Genomic DNA, 2,191 nt, shown 5'->3' with positions numbered 1-2,191 from the left:
GGCTTCCAAAAAGTACATAAATATTACTTAAGGGGCCATATCTCGAGACAGGGTTGCCAGATCTTCAAAACTTTAGACTCGTTGGAAAGGTCTTTTAATAACCTAACAAACGATGGGTCGGATAGTGGATCCGGACATAGTTTACATACATTTAAGTGAGATCCGGCTTCCAAAAAGTACATAAATATTACTTAAGGGGCCATATCTCGAGACAGGGTTGCCAGATCTTCAAAACTTTAGACTCGTTGGAAAGGTCTTTTAATAACCTAACCAACGATGGGTCGGATAGTGGATCCGGACATAGTTTACATACATTTAAGTGAGATCCGGGTTCCAAAAAGTACATCAATATCACTTAAGGGTGCACAGCAGCCAAGGAAGTTGTTGTCTTCTTATACCAAATTTGTCAAACTTACGGACCCAATCCTGCAAGAATCTGATTGTAAAAATAGTCAAACTTTGTTGTAAATAACTTCGAAGACAGTAATTCAGGGGATGAATTAAATATCATATTGATAGTTCCCGTAGTTTTGAAGATAATAAAATGTCTGTAACAGAAATCTGGGTGCAAAAGCTATGATTGATGTGTACCGTTAAGGGGCCATATCTCGAGACAGGGTTGCCAGATCTTCAATGTTTTAGACTCGTTGGAAAGGTATTTTGATAACCTAACCAACGATGGGTCGGATGGTGGACCCGGGCATTGTTTACATACATTTAAGTGAGATCCGGATATATGTGAAAACACATTTTTATACATAACTTTTGAACTACTTATCGAAACTTCAATCTGTATAAAACTCGATCTATGGGACCCTAAACCAAGTCGAATGCAACAGGTTCGGGTCAAATCGGTTCAGCCAGTACCGAGAAACATGAGCTAGTTTGTTGGTCACATACATACATACACACACACATACACACAGACATTTGTTCAGTTTTCGATTCTGAGTCGATATGTATACTAGGGTGGGTACGTTTTTCAAAAAGTTCTCGGATCAAGTTTTAGTATGGTTCCCCTTCACGGAACAAAATCCGGTCAGCGGATCCGAAAAATTTTCGCGATGAATTCGAAAACATTGGCTGTTTGCGAAATCATCAAAAATGTTTCCGATTTTGAAAGAATTATTTCCGCATTTGGAAAAAAATGTTTGCGATATCGCAAACACCAAGTTTGCCGTGCCCTTTTCTGTGGCGCCCGACGCAGCCAATGCGTTACGCTGCTGTCAAAATCAGCAGTTCGCGCCGCTCGCGCAAACCGCTCAAACATAAACAAACAAAAATTGTGCAGCAGTATTTTTTTTTTTGTTCGCCAAATTGCGTGTGAAATGTTTGAGCGTTTGAAAAAATAATAGCCTCGGCGGCCAGGGAGTGCCCCGCCGTAAGATTTGTGTCCATCCGGTCTAGGGCGTGGACAACGAGAAGCTGCAGCTGTTGCTGAAAAAGCTCGGCGTGAACATGATCCCAGGCATCGAGGAGCTCCAGCACCGAGCATAGCGAGAGGAAGTAAATTACCGGAATCCTAGCCGAGCATCATCTCCCAGCTAGAACCAGGCAGCTGGTCACCGGTGCCGTGACGGAGGACGACCATGGCGTGCCGAAGCTGACGGTAAACTTCGGGGAGACGGAGTGTTACGCAAAAAGTACAGCAGTCATCTCTCCGGTGGTTCTTCCGCCATGTTACGCTGACAGTGATACAAGAAACTGGGATGCCGGTTCCAAATTTTGATCTGAATAGTTCAGTCCGGATGAAACTAATCAGACTAAGGTTAGTGTCTAATTTTGGCAAAGCATTTAAACAAAACTCAACAGCTTCTTTCCAATTCCAGCCGGCGGAACTTGCCACCCCATCTATACATTTCCGACGATGATTGACACGGATGTCCGGTATCTTTGTTACTCGCTAAGCGATTCGAGCTTGGCCGGAGCATCGTTGGTGGAGGCCCACGGCCATACGACTTCAACAGTATTACCCGTTGCGTACGCCACAGCACCGACGACAACCTATGGTAATCGCCGTTTTAAATAGTCGGCGCCCGAAAATTCTGAGGCACCTGCGTTTGCAGCTCTTTTAAAGCATTACCTAATCGGCCGAAATTGAGTACTCGTTCAACAGTGCGTAAAAGACTAGGTAGTTGCAGAGTTCACGTGTTCTGTCGAGGACCTAAGACCAACGTACGCGAGTTTTGCG

General features: G+C 44.2%; 1 protein-coding gene across 3 annotated transcripts in view; it reads left to right on the top strand.

Moving 5' to 3' along the window:
* The first annotated feature begins 1,023 nt into the window (after window positions 1-1,023).
* The window catches only part of LOC120420904 (uncharacterized), a 7,981-nt gene continuing 6,813 nt past the window's right edge, over window positions 1,024-2,191 (top strand). The window contains exons 1-2 of one of the 3 annotated variants that reach the window (XM_039584025.1): window positions 1,024-1,768; window positions 1,830-2,009. In XM_039584025.1, coding sequence (XP_039439959.1) covers window positions 2,007-2,009 — 3 coding nt within the window. In that variant the 5' untranslated portion in view covers window positions 1,024-1,768; window positions 1,830-2,006. Of the gene's footprint in view, window positions 2,132-2,191 lie in introns of all 3 variants that reach the window. The other 2 variants (XR_005605914.1, XM_039584026.1) reach the window with 2 other exon arrangements.

This window comes from Culex pipiens, chromosome 2 (genome assembly GCF_016801865.2).
Source record: "Culex pipiens pallens isolate TS chromosome 2, TS_CPP_V2, whole genome shotgun sequence".
In the NCBI taxonomy this organism is placed as follows: Eukaryota; Metazoa; Arthropoda; class Insecta; order Diptera; family Culicidae; genus Culex; species Culex pipiens.
This window is presented reverse-complemented; position numbering and strand designations above follow the sequence as displayed.